We start from the raw sequence: 26769 nt of genomic DNA on the forward strand, positions 1-26769 counted from the left end.
ATTTATTTTAACATAGTCGGAAACTTTGCTCTCGAGATCGAACATGGAACTTTCTCAAGCCACATCATGCCTCTAACAAGAGGGGACAGTGGTCTCATACCGGGCGAAGAAATTGATCTCCTACCTAAAGGCAATCACAAACATCGATGGCCATGGTGGGATTCGAATCCGCAGCCTTTTGGCTGGAGAGCGGACACGCTAACCATTCGCCCAACCAGGTTCACAAATATTAGAATTCACATAAGACGATATAATTCAGTTCGTGATATTTTAAAGTCTAATCACAGGCTCAACTGTATCAAAATTTAATCTGGTGTGGCAATGAACTATCAGGTGATAATTATTTTTTATTGGCGTACTCGGTTTGGTATGGTGTAAACAACTATAAATTTTGGATTCCGTAGGCATTTAATCCATTTCACTTATGCCAACTGCTATACGGTTCTGAGTATAGAAAGGAATGCTATCTCTTATCGGAATTGTATGAGCTGCTTGATTATTTCTTCAGCTACATATGTATGTTGCATTTACAAATTTGGCACTTACAGAACTAACATCATCATTATCTGATATTGATAATGATTATGGCTGCCGTTGATATTGGCTTCTGATTGTGAATACCGAAGGTAGTCTACGTTATCTGTTGCGCAAAGAAACTGATAAGTCTTCCCTTTCATGCTTTATGTATGAACAAGAGTATTTCGCTATTCCATTATGATATCTTCGTAATCAAACTAGTAAACATGTCAGTTGTCACTTACAGATTAGTGAAACTAAAGCTGCAAGAAGAAAGCGAGAGAGAAATATTTTCATTAAAAAAAAAAAAAAAAAAACCAAAGCTTTAGAGACATTGTACAGCATATGCATGAGGAGAGTATTTGACTCATTCAGATATTGCTGTTATTATTACTAAATGACAACTCCAAGGACTATCACGGGAGGGGACTCTACTCCAGTATCCACAATTAACTGTCTTCCCAACTTAATCCTCACTCTACTAGTACCACAACGACACTATTGCATCAGCACACAACGCCACCACCAACAATATATTTTGTCTATAAACTGCGTATGTTCTCATAGCCCAGTGGTTCTCAAACTGTGAGGCGCGACCCCCAGGGATAGGGGGTGAATAGCTTGAAAGGGGACGCAGCATACTTTCCTACAAATAAAAATTAAAATTGTAAATTAAAAAATTAAAACTGAAAATGCACCTGGGCCAGCATCTCTGAACGTAAATGAACAAGAACAACTCATCGATCTCACTAGTGATACTTCACTGAAAAGTAAATTTAAGGAGTTGTCTTTGTCAGAGTTCTGGATACATATTGGCAAGGAATTCCCAACTTTGAGTCAAAAAGCATTGAAGATCCTTGTTCCTTTCGCAATAACTTATTTATGCGAGAAAAGCTTTTCTGCTTTGGCAACTATGAATTTCTGATATTACACCACGTTTTGATAAACTTTGTTCTTAAAAGCAGGCCCATCCATCACATTAGACTTTGATATTTAAATGTTTGATTATTTGTACAGAGAAAAATTAAATACTTGTTAGTTAAATATTGTTTCATTTCAATACATATTTTGGTTAATTGCAAGTGTTAAAACTACTTTTTATTGCAATCTTTTATTGCAATTTTTATCACAATATGCCTAATTGTGATACTTTAATTATTTTGTGTCAAAAACTGTTAAATTATGTAGAAAATACAAAATAAACTGAATAAAACGTCAAATTAGTATGACTTCTATTTTGATAAATAAAACCGGCAGGGGAGGGGGGGATGACAGTGTTGTCTCTTTTGTTTGAGAACCACTGTCATAGCCGATTTGCCTGTATGCAACATGAGAAACTCGAGTTTCCTAGAGGAAAAACCTTGCAATCACCTTATGAGATCGGCTAAATAAATAAATTCCATGTGATGATACAGCGCTTTATACGAGAGTTCACGGTACCATCTAGTCCCCCCCCCAAAAAAAAAAAAAAAAATTTATCCGCACTCGGCATAGGCAGACGAATCAGACCTATGGCTGGGTCATTATTCCTGACTGTAATTCGTGTTTGTCCTCGGACCGGTTTGCCTGCTTGAGGGATGAAAAACCTCAGCTAAACTGGCGGGAAAAACCCTGCTGTCCATGCCCAAGACTGGCTAACTTGGCTATGGCAGATCCTTGAGCTCCTCACGTCGTTGGCGGGAATCGAACCTAGGACACTCCTTCCCCAGGCATATGGTTGCGAAGCGCAAAGCCACTAGGCTAACCGAGCGGACATGAGATCGGATAACTCACCTTCAATTAAAAATGCCCATATAATGATTCCTCCGTGACGACGAGACTCGAACACAGGTGCTTTTTTACAATCGAAGGACGCGATGTCAGTTGTCTTCCAATTGCACATGGAGGCGCTTACCAGTAAGAATATCGAAAATACGATTTATATTATCAGTCGTTTTGTTACTTCCGGAATTTCAAAGGGACAGTTACTCCACAACTAATATAATATCAATCAAGCAGCTGCTTCTAAATTGCTGCTCTTACTTTCTGGTTATGTGTTATCTTTATTTGTCTGGAAATCTTAGATTTCATCAAAATCGGTTAATAATTCTCGAGCTGTTTCATGCACTAATAGATATCATGACGAAGCTTACTGGTATTCGAATAAAGATGATCAAATAACAATATGATACATAACGAGAAAGTTAGCGGCAATTTAGAAGCAGCTGCTTGGTTGATATTATTTTATTTGTGGAGTAACTGTCCCTTTGAAATTCCGGAAGCAACAAAACGACTGATAATTTAAATCGTATTTTGGATATTTTTTACCGGTGAGCGCCTCCGTAATGCAATTAGAAGAACAATTCCGTCCTTCGATTGTAAAAAACACCTGTGTTTGAGTGTCGTCGTGACGGAGAGAGTGAAGGTGAGTTAACCAATCTCGTAATAATAATAAAGCATTACAATTGCTCTACATAAAATCGTAGAGCAATGTTAATTTTTTTTTTCTGTCGGAGTCATAATAATAATATTTACTATTATATGAAGAACACAATACTGCACATTGTTCACTGCACCAATGACGCCGCATTTTATCAACTTCATACAAGCTATGACGTTATCCTTGGACGAAGGTGATTTTCATCACTCCTGGTGAACGCAATCTCTCTCTCTCTCTCTCTCTCTCTCTCTCTCTCTCTCTCTCTCCATTCGCCAAAAATAAATCTCTTTGCCTTTTGTTTGTTAAGTAACAGTCGTAAAGGGACATATTGATATGTCGAAAGCGCATGTGATATCGCTTATTCGTTTATTTATTTATTTTTGTATAATAAATCAGTACGAATAATTGGTCAAAGTTAGTTGAACTATTCGAAATATAGAGGTATGTGCAGCATTTTGCTTTCTATCACCTCCTTCAAAGTCCTCTACTTTTGCCTGACTGTTGTGAAACTCAATTCTCAGAAGACTATAAACAACTTAAGAAGCTATTATGTTTCAAATTTCCACAAAATCAGTGGGAGTGATATGTCCGTATATGCATATGCAGAGGAAGCAATCATTTCCCAATAATTTTCCCCATCCATTTAATCCGACTGTTCAGAAATTCTCAGGGGACCATAAAAACTTAACAAAATGGCTATACAAATATGGTCGAATCGACTAAATGATGCGACAATACTTATACGAGGAGAAAAGGAGAAAAACGACGTTTGTTGCCCCTCCCCCCATATTTTTTGAGTTCTTCACTAATCGTATTTCTCACTGTAAATTTTATGAATACTTCTGTACAAAAAGAAAGTGAGAAAATGAATGACATTCAACCTGGAATACCGAAGTTATACGGTGTTATACGAAGTTATACGGTTCTGGACACTGAACGAGTCTTGTAATAAGAGTAGTCAGAAACTGTCAATGGATATTGACTGAGGAGTTTCAACCACGGATCTTGGTAGAAAATAATCATAATGAACAGGAACTGAATTTTAATCCCTGTCTGTTTTACTCGCAAACACTGTTTCTCGAATATTTTTTCTCATCTATACCAATAGAACAAGCTGTATATCTGAGACAACCGGAAAACAATTGAACTGACGGTCACCAAATTTTCATCTGTTATACATCAAGCCCCAGGAAGGTTGTAGTCCAATTTTTAATCTGATCTGGCCCCTCTTGGAGAGAGCTACCCTAAAGAACCCATCGTTGTTGTTATACTATTAAAGTCCATAATTTAAGTAATTCGTTTCCTACAGCAAATGTTGTGGACGCGCGCTTGTGTGTGTGTGTTAATCGAAAGAAAAAATATTCCAAATTTGATATTAACTTTGCCCAACTTGTTAGAATGTAAAATACATAAGAATTCTTTTTATTAACTTTTGCTTGCATTAGCTTGTGGCATTTTACTGTGCCATCACATGGGGTATTTTCTAGATCTTTCGTCAGTCAATTTCCAAATTAATGAATCTTTGGCACAGGCAAATAGGGCTTCCCTCCCATAAACTTGGATTTTAATCCCTCAACTCAGAAAGATCAACTATAGAACTTACACTATTAGATTTTAAGAGAACGAGATGGCAGCAGCGTCTGGTGCATTCTCGCCCCGATGCCTCTAAATTCATCAATAGGGATGAATCTGCCGATTGCCTAAAAGTTAAAGATAAAAAAGCTTTCTTTACCTATTCTTTTTTTATAAATTTTCATTAAATGAAAAATATTCCAGAATAGGTCAGTTAACCGATCGTTAAGAGGCACATCTTTCTTGTTATTTTTAACCTAATGTTTTTTTTTTTTTTTTTTTTTTTTGCAAAATGATTAAATATATTTACTTTAGCTGTCTGTGCACATATAGTGACTCCTCTCAGGATCAATGCATTTTAATGAAACTTGATATGCTGGATCTTGTAGAAAAATCGTTGATCATCTCAATTTTGGTTTTCAATTTTTTCGACTATTTTTAGTAGTAAAATTAGCAAGCACCATTCAGAGAAAGATATAGAATTTTAGATCAGTGAGTAAGTGAACTGTGTATAGTAAAATTAGCAAGCACCATTCCAATAAAGATATAGAATTTTAGGTGTAAATAAATGAACTGTGTATAGTGTTTGTCAAAATATTAATCCACTGAAGATTCAGATGTATGATTAACTAATAACCTCACCGTGTAAAAATGCTATTGCGAAATGCATCTTTTTATGATTTATCATTTCCTCACTTGATATTTTAGCGTTGCCTTAAATCTACAATCACAAGCTTTCCCAAATTACACAAGTTGGCATTATGTAATTTGGTATAAGCATGTGCGGGACTTTTGTTCCATGGATACAGCGAGAGAAAGCAGAAGTGCATTTCAGAGAAAATGTTGACTCATGTTCAAAAATTAGCTTTAAAGAAAAAAAAAAAAACTCGACTTAAGTATTGCGAAACACTTCTATGGAATTTCCATACTTGGATTCATTCATAGCTCTGAAGTACATTCCACGAAGAAGAAGCCATATGCTTCAGCCAGTGTAGCCAAGATTCCAAAAGAAGAATTGACGAAACACATGCGAAAAATTCGATGATTTGTATAAAAATCGAAAAGTGAAATACGAAAGTATTCACCTCTTTTGAGACATGTTCAAAGAAGGTATCAATAAATAAGATCATGATGGATTTTAAGGACTTCCGGATTTGACCTATTTCTTGCCATTCAACGAGCCCCTGTTTATGTCGTAGTTCCTTTTCCTATAACTTCTGAACTGTAGTTTCTTTTCCTAGATAACTTTTAAATTTGCAGTTTATTTTCCTAAATAATGAACATGTTATCTTTAGGTTTATTCATTTTTGAAACCTTGATTTTTCCGATTTTTACATTAAAAATCATATTTACTATAAACTTTTTTTAAAGATTTTTTCCAGTTTAGATTTCCCTCCATCCCTTGTCCTGAAAGTCCTTCGGATGGTTATGGAACGCTGGCATACACAAGAAGAGAAATTTACTGAATTAGCAATAGGAATCCACAGTAGAACAACTATTATGACTCCAAAGATTTACTATTAGAAATGTCCTTGACAGGCTAGCCTTGAAGTAGGGCGAGTCAAGTCCATTGGCACGTGATATTAGTTAACAACAGCTATAAAACGACGAGCAAAACAGAAATATGACAGTTGTAAATGACAGTTGTAAAAAGCGAAAGAGCAGCAAGGGTCGGTCATAAAAGTTGCTACATAATATACGTTGAAATTTTTGGTGAAAAAAAAAAAAGATATAAAAATGTTTTGACGTCTCTAAAACAGAACAGTGGCAATGATTGCGCTATTCGAGTGTAAATAACATATACAAATATATCACTGAAATGCTCTGATAATTGAATAGTGACTTCATGTACATATAAATGACAAAAGTGCTGCATTTCACATGTGAAACAATGATGTTGTTTCATATGCAAATTGTATAACAAGAGACCCATAAGGTCCACTTTTTTGTTAGAATTCCTGAGATGTTGATACGTTGCAGTAAAACTGCACATACACTAATCAAGAATTTTTTAAAGTTTTTATTCTTGATTTGTGGACACGTGGTTACACTAGTCAAGAATGAAAAATTCTTCATAAAGAATTTTTCAATTTTCTGATTTATGCGCTAACAAAGACCTGTTCAACAGTTTCAAAAGATGCAAGAAACCAGAACAGTTTTAGTCAAACACATAACTAGAATCCATTGATACTTGATATGGACGTCAAAACCTTAATGATATTGAAATAGCACTCAATGAACTAACCTGTAGTGTTCCTAAGGTTCTCAAAGCATAATTCATTTGAGTGCAATTTTCAAAAGTTACATCATGGTTTCTGACAGGAAATTTATAGCACGAACCCCTAATTTGCTCATTCAAGGAATTTGAGGTCTCAGGTATCGGTGTTCTTCATTTTGAAACAACGAAACCAAGAGGACGAGCAGAGTAGTCAATGGGGCCTGTTTAAAAGCTACATACTTTTTGTATATCGAAACAGCAGGTTAAAATGGCTATATATTTGTATAAGATACTCAGTGGGTGCAGCCTATGTATTTAAGCTAGAAAATGTGAATTACAGAAATATATTCTGCTCTTCTTGGGGTTTTTCAAGAAGTAAGGTGGTAGACTGTTTTCTGCTTTGAGACTAAATCAGTTAAAAATAAATCAGCTAACGCCTTTATTCCCTTATAGAGAGAGTAGCGAGGCCTTTTAACCTTATCTAGCTTTTGGAGACTGAATGGGCAGTTCAATCGCCACCGCTAGCCAATCAGAGATAGCTGGCCTATGACCATCACTAATTATAAGGGGCAACCAATGAAGAGACGGGAAAACAAGTGCTGCCACCTCTCGGTACCTAACACTAACAGGATATGTTACTGTCTGAAATACTGCGGTCGATTTTCTTGTGTTTACGGGACGAAAAACCCGCCTGTCTGTGCCACAGATCAACTATCTCAGGAACTTTTTGAAAAAAGGCTTAGAATAAGTTCCTCCAGTTGGCGTCTAGACTTGAACTTAAGTCTGTCTTCATGCAACCTAGCGCAGAGGATGCAAGCACCCCTTGCCAGTGGTGCACTCAGGATTTAATCTTGGGGGGAGGGCCGAGTTGAGTAAACGATTTTAGAATACACGCTACGCATTGCATACGACCTATGACTGAGCATCTGCAGTGATCGCCAATATATAATACCCGTGATCTCCTCTGGCCCGGCTCGGGAAAACGAAGTAGCGCTCGGTCCCCCCCGAGCACTACCTCGTTCGCCTTGCGTTCACAGCAGCCGTGATTCCCGAGAGCCATAGGGTATTCCCACCTTATGTGACCGCTAATTCATAAGTAGCATAGAAATAGAAGACACGACACAACATAAATAAAAAATTGAATTTTAATTAGGAAAAGATTTTTTTGGAAATTTTTTCTAGCGTTTTTTCCCTTTTTCTTTTGGGAAAACGGGCCCCTTGTCTCCCCTGGATGTGTCACTACCCCTTCCACTGAGCTACACAGGTCTTGGTCTGAGAATATCAACCTTAATTTCGAGGCCCTGAGGGCTCGAAGCAAGTGCTGCCATCTCTTGGTATCTAATACTAACAGGATCTTTGGTTTCTAGAAAGGACTTTTCAGAAGTATTAAAAAAAAAAAATCAGCTAACGCCTTTTTATTCCCGTATACGGGGAGTAGGCGAGGTCATTTAGCCCTATCTAACTTTTGGAGACTGAGTGGGCAGTTCAATCTCCACTGGTACCAATCAGAGATAGATGGCCCAAGGCTATCACTAATTAAGCGGTACACAGTGAAGAGAGACGGCTCAAATATGCCGCCATATCGTGGTCCCTAACCCTAACACAATATATTTAATGTCTGAAAAAATAATGTGGGTTCTACGGTCGATTTTCTTGAGCTTACAGAACGATAAACCCTAGTTTCCGGGAGGAAAAACCCGCTTGCCCGTGCCAGAGATCGACTAACTCGGGAACCGGTCGAAAAAAGGCTTAGAAAAATTTCCTCTAGTCGCCGACTAGACTTGAAACCAAGTCTTCCTTCGTGCGGTCAAGCGCCACATCCACTGAGCTACACAGAAGTATTTATTATTGGTCTGCAATTCGTACTTAAATCTACTATAGAGGATTAATTGTTTGTGAGTGGGATTGACATAAAAAGTAATTAGTGGTATAGTACTTAGCCAATAATTTAGAATGAATTCTCAAAAATACCACCTTTGACTTCAAAACACGTGCAGCTCGCATGTTTATGATGCACGTAGCTCCCATTAGTTCATTAATTGCATCCAAAATGTGAATGAATGTATATCTCAGGTCTTCAGATATAAAGGACTCCTTGGTCGATTTACTGGCCAAGGGAACGATCGTTGAGATTCGGTGTCACTACACGCAAAAAAAAAAATAATAAAAAATGCAGTGAAATATATATCATTACAATACATAACTGTGCAGCGTAGCCAAAGGTACATCACCTAACAGTAGTGGCAATTATTCTTTTAAAAATACTATAAAATGTCACTTCTAAAACTGCTTTTGAAAACAGACCAATGAACTGGTCGTAGAAGATGCCACACCAGACACTGAAGCAATATTGCAAATTATTTTCCACAGTAGCATGAGGATTTGTTTCAGATCAAACATCTGAACTGCAAGTTACTGACACCGTCGCTGTGAACTATTTTATAACAGAACAAGATGTAACGATACAATCAGCGACTAGCATTCAGCCAATTATTAAGAATTCCAACCCCTGAGCCTGATCCTCAGATTCCGTGTGCTAACACTGTACGTGTATACATAGATACTTTCTTCATATAATGTTTTATACATTCTCGTTTGTGGGACACCAAGATGTACAAAAACACCTTGGTATATTTATTTGAGGACCCCTCTGTACCTCAGCAATAATAAGTTCTCGTTCAGCTGCATCATGTTTAAAACTGCACACTCAGATGAGTTACAAACGCCCGGAGCTGGTCCCTCGCAAATTTTTGGAATCTGCTAAACACTTCAACTCGAAAATCCTTAATCTTGAAAAGTTCGCTGGTATTCAGAGACCATCGCAAAATCCGGAATTCGACACCTCATGCAGTATATTCAGTATTAGAAATTATACTGAATTCAGCAAAAAAAAAAGTCAGATATAGAAATGTTGCAATCATCGTAACATTGATTACAATGAGTATGTATCCTAATATTCTAAGTTGTGTTTCAAGGTTGTGTGTGATCTTCGTGCAATGAATGGATGCAGTGCATCGTATATAAAGGCCGAAGTTGCATTTTTGAGACTAGTAGAGGAACTTTGAGAGAAACTCATGTTTCTCCCAGAAATACCAAAAATTACCAGGTTTACAAAAAAAAAACAAAAAAAAAAAAACGAAAACCCAATTCCCCCCCCCCCTCCTCAAGACATATAGACATATAGTATGGTTCCTCTATAAATTAGGGAAACAGTTAACAAGCCCTCCCCCCTCCACTGGTCATATCATTTCCTATATAAAAAACCATCCATTTTAAGACCTCTGTTGAGAATTTAACGTTAATAATACAGATATTTTTTAGCTTTGATATCACCTCACTGTTCACCAGCATTCCTTTAAACGACACCTTATGAAGAAAGTTTTTCCTCCTAATATTACCGATCTGTTTTCCTTTACTATCCATCCATTCTGGATATTTCTCTGGAAGCACAAAATTTATAACCAGATAAGAGGGTACCTCTATGGGTTCTCCTCTCTCACTCCCTTTTCCAGTTTTTTATGAAACATTTTGAAAAACAAGTTCTTGACTCAGTCCCTCTCAAACCTTCTATCTGGTTACGATATGTGGATAATGTATTCTCCATTTAGCCTCATGGCCCAGACACATTAGACTATTTCCTCTCTCCCCTGAACAGTCTTCACCCTAGAATCCAGTTTACCATGGAAAAAGAAACTAATAATAGTTTAGCCTTTCTGATACCTTGGTAACACGCCTGCCCCAATGGTAACCTGACCTTTTCAGTATATTTATATTTACACAGTATATAAAGATTGTGAATATATCTACACAGGTAGATACATTCACAAACTTTCCCAGAGCCTATAACCATTGTTCTAATGATTCCTCGCCAGAATTTAATTACGTATATCACACCTTCTATTCTAATGGCTACAATTCCAACAGTATCAAAAAAGAAAAATAAATATAAATAAAGTAAAATAAAATAAAATTATAATAATCGATCCTTCCCCAATCCTCGACATTCTTTTCGGAAAAATTTTAGTAATGCTATCATCGTCCCCTATGTCCAAGGCACTTCAGAGAACTAGCCTGTCTTAAAAAAATACAATCTTTTCACGGTTTCAAGCCCCGCCGAAAGCTTGTTACCCTTATACATTCTATTAAAGATCAGTTCGCTTCTCTCTCTCTGAGCCTGAGTGTATAAAGTGCCCTGTTCCTGCGAGTTGGCGCCTACTATGAACAAAAAGGAAGATCAGCCAACATCTGTATGGAAGAAAGAACACAAAAAATGCATCTGCAGTAATGACTGTGGTCAATCGGGTCTTGTGGACCATGTTTTAGATACGGCTCATAAAATCAGTTGGAAAAAGAGAAATGCACCATCACAGTAAATTTAGAAGAGAAAGACTATTTTTGAAATCTGCAGATGCTCTCAGCAATCAGCTTAATTTAAATAAATATAGTTGCATGAAATTTCCAAAATATGGAAAACACTAATACTTGGAGATCCCAGTTTACATTCCACGCCGCCAACAGGTGCCCACTTAGGACTCTAGCCTTTCGTCCACGTGTTTCACTAGTTTTGTGTTGCCTTTGTGTGTGTGTGTGTGTGTGTGTGTGTTACAAGTTCCCATATTGTACTCTCTGACGGTGTCTCAACGACTGAGACGAAATACTGGAAGAATTAAATAATAGTTTAATCCTTTCTCAGTGCTGTTTCACTCCGTTAAGCTTCCAACATGAATAGTAAATTATTCGATAAATACTTTATCAGGTATGTGTCTGCGTATTCTTATTTTTCATAATTATAACCCATAGCAATTTTTTAAATAATTAAAACTGTCATATGTCTGAAATCATTCAGTATTAAATTATGTTCATATGAAATTTTTAATTAGAATTATTTTATTTTTAGGTATTGTTTATGGGAAAATTCCCATGTTACTCCTCTTAAAAAACTTATTATTTATACGGCTATTTTAGCCTGTTTTCGTTTAGGAGTGTCCCTTATTTTAAATACATTGGCTTTTTACTCAAAACGTTTTAGGGCATTATAAGTGTATCTAAGAGGTAAATATATGCAGACTAATAGAGGAAGAAATTTTGCACATACCTTGTTTGGATGTTAGGATGTCATTCTCCATACTTCTGCTGCTAGGCCGTTATAGGGGGAGGGTAGGAACCGTGGGGATTCCTATCATAAAATGTGACGAAAACTCAATCAACGTCCACCAACCCATACCTAATTTCCGAGTGTTGGAAGCTCCACAACATAAAAACTAGGTCACGACTCCGACCAATAAGCGATAACAGAAGTCCTTCTAGGGCAGATACCAGTCGCGGCCCGTGCATAAGCACTGCGACACTGCATCACCCCCCCCCCAAGGAAAAAATGAAAAATTTAAATTTTGTATGTGTTTATAAATAATAACAATGCTTACAACATGTTAAAGGTTACAGCTTATGTTTCGACAGTGATTGAATAGTTAATAATTGGAATTGTACGATTAACGCTTTAGATTACGAAACAAATACACTGCATTCTAACGCAGTGTCGATATTATCACGTTCGACCAATCGCAGTCAGTGTCGCCGATATTCGTTTGCGCTTGTGATTGCACGTTACAAGTCATTCCGACTTGTAACGTGCGCAAATAACGAGCGCAAGCATACGATACACTGATTGTTTGAGCAGTATCGTATGCTTGCGCGATATTATTGGTGTTTGTTCGTGGTGAGGGTGAAAATTTTTAATAAAGTAATTTTTTAATATGTACATTTATTTATTAATAAATTAGTTACTGATTAGGAAAAATATTTTTTTTTATTTTTATGGTTTTTTTATTTTAACCACTTAAAATACAGCACCCCATCCCTATACTTATCCCGAAATGTTCCGATGACGATGCACGGTCGAAATGGTTCACACTCCGTTAACGCTCTCCCCCGCCCCTGTCTCCCATAAAACCCTTCCCTTTCCCAAAGAAGCCCCATTAAATATAATAATAATAATAATAATAATAATAATAATATATATATATATATATATATAAAATGTGACGACATTTTAACAGCTTAGGTTAGGTTAGGTTAGTTTATAATGAAAAAAGTAAGGAAAGTATTTCTTTTGCACTCAATGAAATCAGAAATCATTATAAACCAACCTAAACTAACCAAACCTAACCTTTATCGGTTGGAAATCATTATAAACTAGCCTAACCTAACCTTTATTGGTTAGGTTAGGTTAGGTTAGTTTATAATGAAAAAAGTAAGGAAAGTACTTCTTTTGCACTCAATGAAATCAGAAATCATTGTAAACTAACCTAACCTAAACTAACGTGGATGTCACATGTCGAACCAGAGTGTAGTCGTAGTTTGTCGTGTGCAGATTAATGGGGATAAAAGATAAACACTGTTGGGCCGAGCTTAATACTTGCGGGCAGATAAATGGGGATAACAAATAACAGTTGTTTTGGGCAGATGAATGGGGATTTTAGATAAATCAGAGAGGAACTGATGAGTGTTTATCTCCATCGATGAGGAAAGAGGTACAGCAACGTCGTTTATCTATTATCCCCATTCATATACCAACAACTTTTATTTGTTTGTTATCCCCATTTATCTGCCTGCAATCATTAAGCTCGGTCCACAACAACGTTTATCTTTCATCTCCATTAATCTGCCCACGACAAAATACGACTACACTCTGGTTCGACATGCGACATCCAGGTTAGTTTATAATGATTTCTGATTTCATTGAGTGCAAAAGAAGTACTTTCCTTACTTTTTTCATTATAACCTAACTTAAATTAACATAACCAATAAAGGTTATGTTAGTTTAGGTTAGGTTAGTTTATAATGATTTCTAACCGATAAAGGTTAGGTTAGATTAGGTTATAATGATTTCTGATTTCATTGAGTACAAAAGAAGTACTTTCCTTACTTTTTTCATTATAAACTAACCTAACCTAACCTAAGCTGTTATAATTTCTATTGAGAATGAAACCTATATATAAAACCTATAAATGTTTTTATTACATGTACCAGACTCCTCTAGGAATATTATTCACTTTAACCGGCTAAAGTGATTAATTATCGTAAATTATTCACTTTAACCCATTCAATTCAATTAATAATTACCGTTTATTATTAATAATAAACGGTAATTATTAATAATAACTGGATTTATCACTTTAACCGTAACACACACACACACACACACACACACACACACACACACATATATATATATATGTGTTACGGTTTAAGTGATAAATCCAGTTATTATTAATAATTACCGTAACATATACAGGGTGTTCGGGATAAATTTGACAGTTTCGTAAGGAAAAAGAAAATCTTCTTTGTATCTATTAAATTTAATGAATTGACAAAAAAACATTACAGGCAGAGTTAATTACAATACTATCAACAAGATTTACTCAAAATAACCACCATTAGCATCGATCACAGCTTCAATTCTGCTTCGGAACCTCGAACAAGCTGATGCTACAGTCTCCCTGGGAAGGGCCGCAAAAACTGTTTTAATTTTATCCATTAACTGGGCTTTTGTATTACTGGAAGTGCGATTGGTGTCTTTTTCAACTGCGCCCCATACAAAATAATCCATGGGGTTAAGGTCTGGGGAGTTTGGAGGCCAAACATTTGGACTGGTGAAGTCGTAGAAATTTTCAGACAACCATTTTTGACTTTTCCCAGAGGTGTGGCAAGGCGCCGAATCCTGCTGCCATACATACGGCCTACCATTGGCTACCCTTGTTATCCAGGGCTTGACTACAGTTAGCAACTCCACGAACAAAGCCCGAATTCCAATGCCAGGGTTCTTCAACACCTGTTCCTGCAGATTTGCGAGGAATTCTGCTGTACGAACGCAATCAGATCGTCTGCTAGGGATCTTTCTTCTTGCTACATCCTCGTAGTCACCATTGCAAGTCTCTAGTTCATGCCTGATTGTTTTTACTGTATTCAGGGAGCATTGGGCAGCAGTCGTAATATCCTTATTTTGATGGCGGGCACGAATCATCATGATACAAGTTATTCTCTTCCATGATTCAGGTGGGTTCCAGCTATCCATCCTTTCTGACATCTTGTATATGAATGAAGAAGGGTCCAAACTTTTAAATGAAGAGAAGTGTGTGTTAATACATGTAACTTACGGAAAAATATAATTAATTATAAATATGTCAAATTTATCCCGAACACCCTGTATATATATTATTTTTAAAAACCCAGGTTTTCAAATTTAATCTCCCCACCTTGCCTTAAACACCCCCTCACGGTTCCTACCCCCCCCATAACAGCCTATAACATCCCCATAACATTCTAACATCCAAACAAGGCATGTGCAAAATTTCTTCCTCTATTAGTCTGCATATATTTACCTCTAAGATACACTTATAATGCCCTAAAAATTCTTGAGTAAAACGCAAATGTATTTAAAATAAGGGACACTCCTAAACGAAAACAGGCTAAAATAGTCGTATAAATAATAATTTTATTTTTATTTATTGATTTACTCCAAAAGACCTCCGTTATAAACTTAAGTTACATGTTCTTCCTAACTCATGTAAAAATATAATGTGATACAAATAATGCAAGTTCCCAGGCATTACAAGAATACAATCAAAGTATTTCTCCTTTCTTGTGGCTATAATGATAAATATGAATACTAATCAATATTAAAGATGAGAACGAAGCGGCATTACTATTTATATTTTCCATTTAGAGCTCTTTTCGGAGGGAGCACTTTATTTCTCTTCTTGTTATGTTACTGCTGCCAGAAGAAACTTCAGTCTAGAACTATGGCAATGGTAGAACTAGGTACCTCCTTTGAGCAGAGGCCACAACAGCAACAAGTAAGTTTGTTTGTTTGTTTTTCTAACCCCCCCCCATTCATATCTTATGCTAATCCAAGCATTGTTTTTAGCATAGTATGTTTAAAGATATGAATATTAATCCTATTTATTCATTTTTATTTTATTTATTTATTTTTCGTAAATAGGGTCGTCAGTCAAGGAGGAGTGATGCTCACCAGTTACTAATCTCACAGCCACCGCCACCTGATTATGACACCGTCATTAGAAAAGACAGTGAGGCTTGTCCTCCTTCTTATGATGCGGCAATAGCCAGCCTTCAATCTACTGGTTATGTATGACACCATGTCATTTATTAACTCCTTTCATATTCCTATGGAATTATGTGCATTAAGCTGTCCTCATTTTTTACCCGAAACAAATATATATCTTTCGTCCTAAGTTTACCCAAACCATCAGAGAGAGAGAGGGGGAGAGACAAGAATCCTTTTTGGAGGCAGAATCTCCAAAATATGCTGTTTTCTTATGCGTCACTCTATAAAGTGCAGGAAACTGATCTAGAAAAGCGCATGCAAGGAGGGCCGAATAATAATAAATATCTTCTGCGCACGCACGCACACACACACACACACACACACACACACACACACACACACACACACACACACACACACACACACACACACACACACACACACACACACACACACAGTATGCTGTCTTTCTATTTATATATTGTTGTTATTGTATATATATCTCAGTTACATTCAATAAAATGCCCTGTGAGCACACAACAAACAACTATTTCAATACTGTATATTTATTGTGAAAATAAGATAACACTGTTCATCAAGTGTAAAAATGAATGATAATTTGCTTTTGAATGCAACTCCTTTTATTACGACAATTTTTTTACCAAAATGCGAAAAACTAATTTAAGTTTCCAGAATCTCTGAAAAATATAATTACTGTTAATTGCTTATATAAAATCATACATGATTCATAAACAAGTCATCCTTATAAATATATAATGCGGTTCGTATTGTAGAACTGATTTAGTTCAGATTTTAGTACTGTTGAAATGGAATATATTAATAAATACAATTAAAATACACTGGTGTATTTTAATGGTATTTCCTTAGCTTCAAATGTAGTTCATCCTTAGCTTCAAAAGCTAAGGATGAACTACATTTTTACCTGTATATGAAAAAATTTTCAAAACTGCAGCAAATTGAAAATAAATTTATTGCAGCATACTAATAAATTATATTACACAAAAATATGTTATAAATTTCGTACAAATTAAACTTCAATACTTTTTTGACAAAAGTTACAAATTTCCTAAGAACGTAGGGAATTAATGTACAGTGCTTACGGAAAACTAAGCGCAGAGAATATTTCAATATGAAATATGTCCACCTTGAGCTGCGATGCAGTTCAGGCTTGAACTTGAGGCAATCTGCCCCACTCCTCTTTCAGAGCAAGGATAAGGCCTTATTTGTTTTCTAGAGGGGAATTTCAATCAGCAATGAGCCCGGCGCCACTCTATGCTATTAATATCCCCGGTCTCCAGAAGTATCTCCACTGCTCTTGTACGATGTGGTGGGGCATTGTCAGACATAAAAATGAATTCTTCGCCTTGCAATATCGTTCATCAGTCATAGTCACCAGCACTTGTAGCTCGGTGCGTCCATTAAGCATAATGTGCCCCCCCGCCCACACCATGATCCCAAGCACCGCGGTATCTATTCCTTTCAAGAACATTTTCGCGATGGTGAGCAGTACTTTCACGCCAGATCAAGTGTCGCCTAGAATCGGAGGAAAGACTAAGACGAATCTCATCTGTAAAAAGCATATTAGCCCATTGGTATCTTATCCAATTTTTATGGATACAATACCACTGAAAACGTGCTCTACGATGAGCTGTGGATAAAGGGACGCAGATTACAGGCCATCGAGCATATAGGTCTACTTGTCGCGATATCCTCATACTTGTGCTTGAATGGAACCGACTTGCAAGCTGGCCTGCCGTGATGCGTCGATTACGTTTTGCTGTTATAAGCAAAGTCTTCATGTTCCGTGGGCGACCTCTTAGCAAGCGTTTGGAACACATTCCATTAGTTTGAAACACTGCCCAGAGCCTGGATACAACGTTATGCGAGATTCCATATCTCTCTGGAAATATCATTAATTCTGCGGCTTTCTTTATGCTTTCCAATAACTCTTCATCGTACGAAATCATCTAATGATGTCTCAAAGACATCAGTAGATGTCTCAAAGTCTTTAGGCGGCAGATGAATTTCATCGCGTGCGCAAGCGTGTGTTACGTTCCCTAAGTAAAAATAAAATAATGGCTACGTTCCCTAAATGGCTTAAATAAATAGTATTACTTATTCCTTGTGTTTTTTCGTGTTAATCCAAGAAACCTCTCATGGCACAAGTATCTCTTAAACAACAATAAAATGCATTGTTTTATATGAATTATTAATAAAAACCGAAACATGCAGAAAACATATTTGACTATATATAGTCTGACAGACAGTTCGTTCGCATATTTTTGACGGATTGTATCCCTGTGTTAAAATTGATTCTTGTAATCTTCAGTTGAATTTCCTTCTTTAAGCAACTTTTCTCTGCTCCAGTTGATGGACGATTCTCGGTATACATTCTACACTTTTTCATATTTGAACTCCCCACTAAGAGGGCAGTTTCCATGAGACATGCCTCGATTTATTCGGCTCCAACTATGATACTACGTTGAAAGTTTCTTAGATCAACATTGTCGAGACAGAATTTAATTCGAGATTCAATTACAATTAAAGTATTTCATGCATTAACATGTAATCATTATTTATCCCTATAAGATTACGGAAATAATGTTATTTAATCTTATTTATGGAGCCCCCGGAGATTCAGTCGATATAGACGAGAACCTTTTGTTGGAAAGACGTGGGTTCGATTCCCATCTAGGAAGCGAAGAACCTTTATCAGGACTTTTCAGCTGAAGGCGAGTTAGCCAGTATAATACGGAGGTGGTAGAATTTATCCTCCAGGAAAATTCGGGTTTTTCATCCCTCAAAAGCAAATCGATCCCATGAACACACATATCTACAGACATAAAATACTCTTAGAGGAATGCAGCAGAATGCCAAGCCAACTGTACTAAATTGTCTAAACCACAAATTAGGGGACCCAATACAGTCTACGTATGGACAAGAACTGGATAGCTGGATGAAAGAAATGTTGTTATGCAATTTTATTTAATCCATCCATGGCGTTAATGCATACCAACGTTTCACAGTAAAATTATCATAAAAAAAGAAATAATAAATGATATCGAAAATATCATATATTTTCTTCTTTTTTACCTTGTAATTCAAATCAAACGTTTCAAGCTACTCAAACATTTGAGTTGCTTCAAATCTCTCATTCCCACGCCAAATAACTAACTATCCCTGTTTGTTTTTTCAACTCCCTTCTTTGCATACATTCCAGTTCACTACTTTCTTAGCGATCCATATACATTGGGAATTTGTGTGGGGGGAGAATGAGTGTATAAACATCCCTTATGTAAAAAAGTGAGTCGCGTACTACAAAAAAAAAACAAAAAAAAAAGCAGGACTGACTGAAATTTACAAGTAGCATTTAACTGATAACTTTATTAGAGCCATTGACCAACTTGGTTGGTCGAATGGGAGTCTCTGCTCTTCAGCCAATAGGCAATCGGTTCGAATCTCACAGTAAGCATGAATGTTTGTAAATGTGTAACTAGTAGATGAATTTCATCGCTCGGAGGATGAAACAATCATCCAGCTTATTAGAGCGCTGAAGTGACTTCGAAGTGAAGTGAAGGGAAAACGTTCCCTGTTTAGTCTTCAGAGCAGTGTTCCTAAATTATTTAACCATTAGTCTACCTACAGTATTAATACTAATGCACCAATGACTTACAACCTTTCACGCGTGGAATCACAAAAATAAAATAAATAAAATGGAAGAATAACATGAGCTAGTTTTCCGTTTATAAACTGCAGCTAACTTTCTTTCTTCTTTTTTTCCTCTTGCATGTACTTTCTGAAAATATTTACTTATTTCTTGTATTTTAAATGAAGCAGATAAAACTAATCACGAAAAAATTGAACTGAAATGGGTTGAATGACGAGACCCGTTGAGTTGTCTTTATATAAGAGAAAAATAAAAAAAAGAAGAACGATGTTCAAACCTGCTGCCCTTTTTTCTTTTATTAATTTGATTTCATTCTCCAAGTTATGTAAGCTGTATTTTCTTTTAAATGCCTCGGTGGGATTTGGAAAAAGGGGGATCAAAATTATTCAATCTGGACCAGGTCGAATTTAGTTCCTATATAACAGTAGTCACTGAGTCGCTACTGTACTTTATGAATTAATGTCGAGAAGTTTGAAGTGTGTAATATAATTATGTTCTCAGTACACACACACACACACACACACACACACACACACACACACACACACACACACACACACACACACACACACACACACACACACACACACACACACACACACACACACACACACACACACACACACACACACACACACACACACACACACACACACACACACACACACACACACACAAATTTTTCCTACACACTCCCCTTATCATTTTAATTATGCTTTTGGGATGCTGTAAAAGGACTGTCATGAAAAACATTATCAGTAAACAAAAAGCTAATTCCTGTAATCCTTATGTCTATAAACTGCATTTGAAGGGTATCGAGTGGCATTGACAACCCTCACCTTTGACCCAAAAATAAGCCCAGTTTCTGCGGTTCTTAATCCAATTAACGATGACGTAAAGGATGCCATATTCATCCATGTATTGTTATAAAATCATGGACTGGTACATACTAAGCTTTTGGGTGTTGTCCCGAGTACAGTTTAGTAACTCTTAATTTGAGAAGGTCAGAATAATTCATAACTCAGGTAATGCTTTTCTTTATATTTACCAATAGTCGTTGCTCTTTTCTTTATTTTAATTGTTTATATCTGTGGCTTTCTCGGGCAAATCAGATGGATAATATTAGTCACTTAAGATGGCATTTATTGACTTTTCGTTGTGAATCCTTTATGGTATTAATGTCTACAATTTTTATAGTATATCGAAGGATACATATTCTCTGTCTTCTTGATAATTTCGACAGGTTATGGATGTGCTTCTTATAAAAAATGAAAGTAGTCTATAAGAAACTATTCGAAATGGTTATGTTTTTTACATTTTCCAGCAAGTGTGTTGAAAAACAATAATAGTTAAAAAAAAGAAATATGGTAATAATAGAGAAAGCAACACAGTGACGTAATTACGATACCATGAAACCTGCAGAGGGGAAAGGATGAATTTAAGTTTGGGAGAATTGTAAAAATGCTTCTAAGGCTTTTGGGAAGTCTTGAAAGCGTGTTGCGGAACAGAAATTCGTAGCTACGCTACCACTAAACCCATAAATATATTAATTTTATGAGATATCAGCGTGTTGCAGGTGAACATATCAACCATCGTCGAAGTTGAGGGTAATTCCCACACGTGCCATATAGAATGAGGAATATATGCAGCGTCTTAAGTAGTACGTAATTGTACTCGTATATGTTAGGCTAATTCTTAGTGTCGACCCAGTAGGCTTCCTGAGTTAAGGAATTAAAAAAAAAAAAAGTACTTTTTTTTTAATCCTTGAAAGAAGCGTGAGTTTCTTTCAGAGTTTAAAATTATATCTGTATGCGGAATCGGATAGGGAAAAAAAAGCCTGAAAGCCTAGAAAAATTTCTAATTCAGTGGCTACAATCTAATCTATAATTTATGATCTTATAGTATTATGAACACCATTACGAGACTATGCAGACTGTGAAAGAGTTCTGACCCACAAACGTTAGTGATCGCAAATATTAATAATGCAGAAGGAACAGTAATAGCAGATGCAGAAACCCAAAAGCAAAGCTATGCTTAAAAAAAGTTACGTAGCAATGGGTCCTAGCTTAAAAAAACATTGTCATTGTATCTTTTCCTCTCTTTTTTTTTTCATTAACTAATTTTCACAAATAGCTAAAATACAGCGCTTTATGTTGGTTTAGTCTAAATCTAATAAATTAATATTACACTTTAGGATTAAAGTTTTGTAAATATGACTGAACAGATTTGTCAGTCTCTCGTTAGCCCAGTAGTTAGCGCATTCGTTCTCCACCTGGCAGACCATAGGTTAGAATCCTACTGTGGGTATGTACGTTTATAAAAGTTTTTAGGTGGTAGATGAATGTCATCATGTGTGTGAATATTGGGAGTCTGAAATGCCTTAAAACGTTCCGTGTTTGGTATCTAAAGTATGGTTTCAGTTAACTCTTAGTCCCCACTCAATATTTAAATATAAAATAGGTTTGTAACATTTCGTGGATAGGATTCACATAAAAAAACTAATGAATATAAATTAACAGATCAAGTATCGTGAATTGTAAGCTCAAAACAGTCTCTGATATCGTAATGTTCTTGCCTTGTAAATGCATGCATTGTATAGGGATTGTTAATTTGCAATCGTTACTTGGATATCACTTCGTGCTCTATCAATGCCACAATATAGAAAACAAAGAGCTAGTTTATTTATGCGTTCAGGTTAACCACGTGGTTTATAAGTTTAAGAAATTCATCTAATAAATTCTTGAAAAAATCATCAGATTATCATCCAGAAATTTCAGTAAGCAGCAACCTGAAATGGAAAGAAATTAAGGTGCAATTTGTTCTTGCATTCGACTCAATTCATTTCAGCCCTTCTAGTGTAATTTGAATTCACAGCTTCTGGTGTACCCTTGAGTATAAATTATGAAATACCAAGTGACATTTTATTATCCTTCGTACATCAGTCGGTAACGATGATTCCATCTGGCGGAGAAGCCATGAGGTCGATTCCCATCTAGGATGTGAACTTTTTAAAAGGGCTTTTCAGTAGAAGGTAAGTCGGTCTTATACGGTAGTGGAAGGGATGTTTCTCCCGGACACTCGGGTTTTTCTTCCTATAGAACAGGCAAACCAGCTAGGATACACACAATCGCCATAAGACTGATCACCTTATTTACTAAATTAAGCTTACGGAAACCAGAGATACATTGTTAATTGTATTTTGTAAATCCTCCACACCCAAAAGACAGCCTACAATATACTGTATTAGTATAAAGAATGTGGATGGAATAAGAAGGCACAAAGACACCACACAGAGCGATGAAATTAATCTCCCACCTGAAAACATCCTCAAACCATTTATCTTGCTATGGAATTCGAACTCGCAGATTGTTAGTTGAAGAGTGGATACCCTAAACAACTCGGCTAATCAGAAAAGCAAAATTACTCCATAAGGATAAAACTTGGAAGGCCCAGAAAAGATCATAGAAGAAGAATTCTATATTTAAAAAATGTGAAGAGCCACGTTTCTTACAAAAGAAAAAAAATCTAAAGAATTTCTTAGACAAGAGTATATAAGATAGTCAATATGACCATACAGTCTGCGCAAATATAACTTACTGCCGATGGTTATTAAGCCGAAACAAGTCGTAGCAAGTTTTTGGTCTCTTTGACCGACTTTATATTGAAATTAGTTTATATTTTATATTATGATAGACCGCTTGCAGGATTTTATTTTTTATATCAATTATTAACGAAGTGACGATATGTGGTATTTATGTGCTGGTGAACGCTAACTGAAGGCCATAGTTCTTCTTTTCTCCAGTTCAGCCTCTGGTTTACTAATACCCTTGTCTAATTATCTCGCCATTTCAGAAGAGCAATTTTATATCGCTTTTCTTGTCAACCACTCAAGAATGCTTCAATCTCTAAACGCTCTACAACTCCACTCATGGTAACAAGCGTTCACTGATAGGCGGTGCCCGTGAATAAGTTTCGTTAAACTTGTGCTCCCGAATTTTATCGGAATTGCAAGTATTTTGTGTGTGTGTGTGTGCAAAATAACCAGTAAACGGAAAACAGAAAGTACTAAGAAGCCAATTACTTCTAAACAACTCGTAAGTACCCATAGTCCTTCATATCAGTTATTTTTATAATTCAAAAAACAGCCACGTGAAAGCGCCCGATATGCCTACCATGCGAAGTAAAGATGCCGACAACAAAGGCCAACGACGAAAGATTACTTCGAGTCCTGTCAGCGTAGCGCAGCCGATAGTCAACAAACCGAAAGACCATACGAAGTGCCACAATTGCGAATCCGAAGTTACCGAAAGAAAAAAAAAGGTATACTGTACGATTTCTGTTGCAACTGGCTACATACTTCCTGCGCGAAAACAGATGAATCAGCGAACAAGCTTTTTATCGAACTGAACCAGCCTTTCTTCTGTTTGATGTGCCTTCCTTCCGTTAAACAGCTGTTGAACCTAGGCAAACGAGTTAAAAATCTCAAACACCTTAATAATACGATCGATACTTTCTCGTCCAAATCCAAAAGTTGGAAACAAAGCTCGAGATACTCGACGACCTGTGGCCGATCGCAAGTGCATCCGTACCCGCTAATGAACTCCGCGATTTAATCGCATCAACGGTACACGCATCGCTCGAGCCGAAAACAGGAGGCTCAATGCCGTTATTCTGAACTTTCCGGAGGAAAACGGTAAATCTTTAAAATAAGACGTTAGCAAACTAGTAGGTGAATGCAACTTCGATCCCAGGAATATCATCAAATGTCATCGTTTCGGACCCATAAACAAAAGAAAGGACGGAACGAACTTTCCATGTCTCGTGAAAGTGATTTGTGATACACTGACAAACACATCCAAATTAATAACGGCGATAAATAGAAAGCTAAAGGACAGTTGTCCCCAATCGCGTGTACGTGCTCGACCTGACTTAACCTTTTGCATAAAGGGAACAAAGACGCCAACTCCGAAGACAGCTAAGAAAAACGCCAAAATGCAGACAATAGTTGAACCACAGACTACAAACAAACCAAACTAACGCAAAATCCAAGTGACTCCACTAGTAGCCATCAAGGAGACCAGTATGCAGGCACTGCATAGGAAACGTGCAAGACCCTTGCGGTCAAATCCATGCTCCACAGATCCTTGCATATCCACTACACAACATCCGTGGTCTCAACTCCGACCTTAATGGTGTCAGCTATCATCTGCAGTCAACTAAACCCCACCTACTCTTCTTAACAGAAACTCAAATTTCATCTTCCCTCAGCACTATCCATCTCAACCATCCAAACTATACACTATTTAACTCCTTTTGACACAAGGGTGGTGTGTGCACATATATCTTCTCTGACATACCCTGCAAAAGAGCACCTAACCTAGAATCGCCCAACTTTGACCTTCTTTGGTTAAAAATATCCCTCCCCACTCAGTCAAATTCATCTGCTGTCTCTATCGCTCTCCTAATACCACCAACCACTCCGAGCTCTAATTCCCTCTCCTCAAAAGTTGATTTTCTCCAGTCCCATTCTCCTAATAGCGAAATCATCCTCCTAGGTGATTTTAATGTCCATAACACCAACTGGCTTTCCTCTTCCAGTTGTACAGATCCTGCAGGCAGAGACGCTGAAATATTTGCCATCATCAACGACTTTATACAAATTGTTCACAAGCCGACCAGAATAACAGATAACCGAAATCACTCCCCAAATACCCTAGATCTCTTTCTTACCAATGACCCTTCCATATATATAGTGAATGCAGTGAGTCCCCCTGGGTAATTCTGACCACAACCTAGTGCTCATCTCTTGCCCCATGCAACAACGCTTACACAGTCACACCCACACAAGAGTAGTTTGACATTATAACAGTGTCAAATGGGATAGCCTCCGAGACTACTATGCTTCATTCCCATATTATTCCAATCCAAACATATGCACCAAAGTAATCCTTACTGGCATGAAAACGTGCATTCTCCACACTTCTCTGAACTGCCGTCCCCTATCCAAACCCTGGTTCTCCAAAAGATGTGCCAAGGCTGTAGAAATTAAAAATCAGGCATATCGCAACTGTCTCAAATTAAGAACTCCATCCTCCTTCAGTGCCTATATTGAAGCCCGAAACTGATGCAAAAAAAATTATCAATGATTCCAAAACAGAATTTGAACGGGCAAAAAAGGAAACTTGCAGCCTGTCCTAGCGGCAGCCACGCCTTTTGGTCTCTTGCCAAAGCAATTGGTGGCAACTTTTGCCCTACACTACTCACACCCCTATCATAACCAGATGGCTCAATTGCAACATCACCCACAGAAAAATCTAATCTCCTGGCTTCATACTTTGCCTCCAATGCACGCATAACTGAAGGCAAATGCGTCCCCAGTCATTCCAATTGCCCAACATACCTGCCCCTGTATCCTTTCGCCCGAAAGAGATCATAAACCTGCTGTCAAAATTAGACACAAAAAAAGCTCCTAATCCTGATGGCATTCCTTCAATTGTCCTGAAGGTCTATGGAGCAGGACTGACTTCTATTCTATGCCATCTGTACACACTCTCTTACTCCACTGGTATATATCCCAAAGCCTGGAAATTGGCCTATATTCAATCCATTCCCAAAAAGGGTGACAAATCGCTGCCATCTAACTACCGCCCTATCTCACTGACCTCAATCATATCTAAAGTGATGGAGAAAGCCATCAATTCTCAACTCCTACTCCACCTTGAAGGTACCCAACTATTAAGCGACCACCAGTACGGATTCCGTCGATGCCAATCAACAGGTGACCTGCTCTCATATATCACCCATCTCTGGACATATGTCATGGAAAAATTTGGCGAATCCCAAGTAGTTGCACTTGACAGGGTCTGGCACAAAGGCTTACTAAGCAAACTTCCATCATTTGGACTGTCTCAGGACTTCTGTAGATGGATTGCCAGCTTTCTGTCTGGACGCGCACTATGTGTGATGGTAGATGGCTCCCTATCCTCCCACCATCCAACTAATGCTGGGGTCCTACAAGGTTCAGTTCTCTCACCGACCTTCTTCCTTCTGTACATCAATGACCTACATCAGTTGACCTCCAACCCAATACACAATTTTGCAGATAACAGCACATTGCACTCCTCCCTTTCATTCGATAAACCCTACCCTACCCCTACACAACTCACTTCAACCCACAGAACATCAACCACAAGTTTCCTTAATTCAGACCTCCAAGACATCCTCCGATGGGGCTCAGATAACCTCATTAACTTCAACGTTAGTAAAACCCAGTTCTGTCTTATTTTCCC

General features: G+C 37.2%; 1 protein-coding gene across 1 annotated transcript in view; it reads left to right on the forward strand.

Moving 5' to 3' along the window:
• Nucleotides 1-16348, forward strand: part of LOC150100916 (uncharacterized) — a 39216-nt gene extending 22868 nt beyond the window's left edge. Inside the window, exons 3-4 of the mRNA XM_090401078.1 lie at nt 15451-15580; nt 15727-16348. Of these exons, the coding sequence (XP_090257204.1) occupies nt 15451-15580; nt 15727-15879 (283 nt within the window). The 3' untranslated portion in view covers nt 15880-16348. The remainder of the gene's footprint in view (nt 1-15450; nt 15581-15726) is intronic.
• The last annotated feature ends 10421 nt before the right edge of the window (nt 16349-26769 follow it).

Source organism: Typopeltis vanoorti, chromosome 12 (assembly GCF_054136105.1).
Source record: "Typopeltis vanoorti isolate ZY-2024b chromosome 12, IOZ_Tvanoo_1.0, whole genome shotgun sequence".
NCBI lineage: Eukaryota > Metazoa > Arthropoda > Arachnida > Uropygi > Thelyphonidae > Typopeltis > Typopeltis vanoorti.